This window comes from Aspergillus stella-maris (assembly GCF_047715825.1).
Source record: "Aspergillus stella-maris strain CBS 113639 unplaced genomic scaffold BDV14scaffold_32, whole genome shotgun sequence".
Taxonomy (NCBI): Eukaryota; Fungi; Ascomycota; class Eurotiomycetes; order Eurotiales; family Aspergillaceae; genus Aspergillus; species Aspergillus stella-maris.
The window spans coordinates 2,320-4,534 of NW_027396826.1; the positions used below are offsets into that span (position 1 = coordinate 2,320).

At 46.2% G+C, this 2,215-nt stretch overlaps 1 protein-coding gene across 1 annotated transcript in view; it reads left to right on the forward strand.

The window, feature by feature from the left end:
- Window positions 1-1,217: 1,217 nt before the first annotated feature.
- Window positions 1,218-2,215, forward strand: part of BDV14DRAFT_190151 (CHAT domain-containing protein) — a gene marked incomplete at both ends in the record, with an annotated part of 3,381 nt that continues 2,383 nt past the window's right edge. The window contains one exon of the mRNA XM_073771299.1: window positions 1,218-2,024. Coding sequence (XP_073627427.1) covers window positions 1,218-2,024 — 807 coding nt within the window. The remainder of the gene's footprint in view (window positions 2,025-2,215) is intronic.

The window sequence follows — 2,215 nt, forward strand, 5'->3', positions numbered from 1 at the left end:
TTGACCTTTGACAACTTTCCACTGATGGCAGGCTTGATTTGCATTATAGTTGGCTTGTTTTGGCTTGTAATCTTGTCGTTTGATTATCAGGCTTCGAACATGGTAACGACTCTCCTGCAAATACGGCTGGTAATTATCCTTTAAGTCCATGTTTATGGCTAGAGTAAAAAGCTTTGGGAGAGCATTATTGGTGGACTTGATCCCGACGTTATCGTTCTCCAATGAGAAATAAAAAAAGCAGCGTTGAGAGGACTGAAATCTCTGATACGAGATAGTTCTTTTTTCGAGAACCCTGTCGCGTCTGACCATTCTCATGCGTCGGATCCGGCGAGCAGAACTTGTTCGTGCTAATCAACGACAATTGCGGAATCTCCCTCAGGTGGTCCTATGAGCACCACCACAGACGGCGTGCAGGAGGGAAAAGCAGAATGTGAACATGCGACTGCCAGAATGTTTACAAGATTGATTTCCATTTATCAGTGCAAAATTGGGTAAATGAAGGATGGTTCGCTTCGCACAGCAGCTGGTGGTGATCTGTCCCCGAATGTGATGGTGGCTGCATGTGGCAATTGTGAATTTGAACCTCTTAGTGGGCTGAAGCTATGCCAAACAAATCTGTTAAAGCTAGACACCATAAATTAATCGCTCTAAAATCTTACAGCCTTTTGCAGTCTACGTGGCGCGCAATGAGCTGGTCTCACGTAGGATTTTTTTGCCTTGGCGTGACAGCTCCGTAAGAATTCAACTATTACAGGTTAAAGCGGGCAAGAACGATACCCATTCGTGTTTAGAAGCTCATGAATCTAGAATGCTAGGGGTATTAGCCTTGTATGACGCGCTGGGTGAGTTATGGGCTGAGAGATAAAAGGGCTGAATCCCTTGGGGCAGCGCATGCGGTCATTGGCTACGAATTGTGCCATGCCAGCCGTATGCGATATAAAGGGAACCTACATCGACAGGTATCATAAGACAGCCTTATTTGCGAGACTTTCGAGCTATCAGCGATAATAGAAAACTAATTCCTCAACCATTCCGAAGTGATACACGGCCGAATTCTCAAGAGGAGGTCACGGATCCTAATTCATGGATTCTAGCAAGCGTGTCTTGTAAGCGTCTTGTGGTATAGGATATAATTTGCATGCGATGAATTGACAACTGTCTGATATTGGGTGAATAGTGGGAACGAACTCTCAAAAACGAATAACTAGGACGATCGAATGGCTGGGCTTGAAGTGGGCATCCAAAGGAGAAGGGAGGATGTACGGACAACACCAGAGGATCATCCTGACAATGCCAGACGTTTAAGCAACCTTGGAAATCAGCTTGGGAAGCAATATTCGCGAACAGGGGTATTAGCTGACCTTGAAGAGGCCATCCAATATGGACGGGAAGCTGTCCATGCAACACCAGAAGATCACCCTAACCGGGCCAGACGCTTAAGTAACCTTGGAACTCAACTTGGCAAGCGATATTTACGAATAGGGATATTGGCTGACCTTGAAGAGGCCATTCAACTTGGACGGGAAGCTCTTAGTCTAATACCAGAAGATCACCATGATCGAGTCAGACTTTTGAATAACCTTGGAAATAAACTTGACGACAAATATTCAAGGACAAGGAGGTTAGCAGACCTTGATGAGACAATTCAACTTGGACGGGAAGCTCTCTATATAACGCCAAAAGACCATCCTGACCGCGCCATGTATTTAAACAACCTTGGAAAGGAGCTTGGGGACCGACATTCACGAACAGGGGTATTAGCAGACCTTGAAGAGGCTATTCAACTTGAACGGGAAGCTCTCTATATAACACCAGAGGATCATCCTGACCGCGCCTTGTATTTAAACAGCCTTGGAAAGGTGCTTGGGGACCGATATTCACGAACAGGGGTATTGGCAGACCTTGTGGAGGCCATTCAACTTGGACGGGAAGCTCTATATATAACACCAAAAGATCATCCTGACCGCGCCATGTGTTTATACAACCTTGGAAGTGGGCTTGGGGACCGATATTTACGGATAGGGGTATTGGCAGACCTTGAAGAGGCTATCCAATTTGGGCGGGAAGCTCTCCAACTAACACCAGAAGATCACCCTGATCGCCCCAGACGTCTGAATAACCTTGGAACTGGGATTGGGGACCGATATTTACGGACAGGGATATTGGCTGACCTTGAAGAGGCCATTCAACTTGGACGGGAAGCTCTCTATATAAC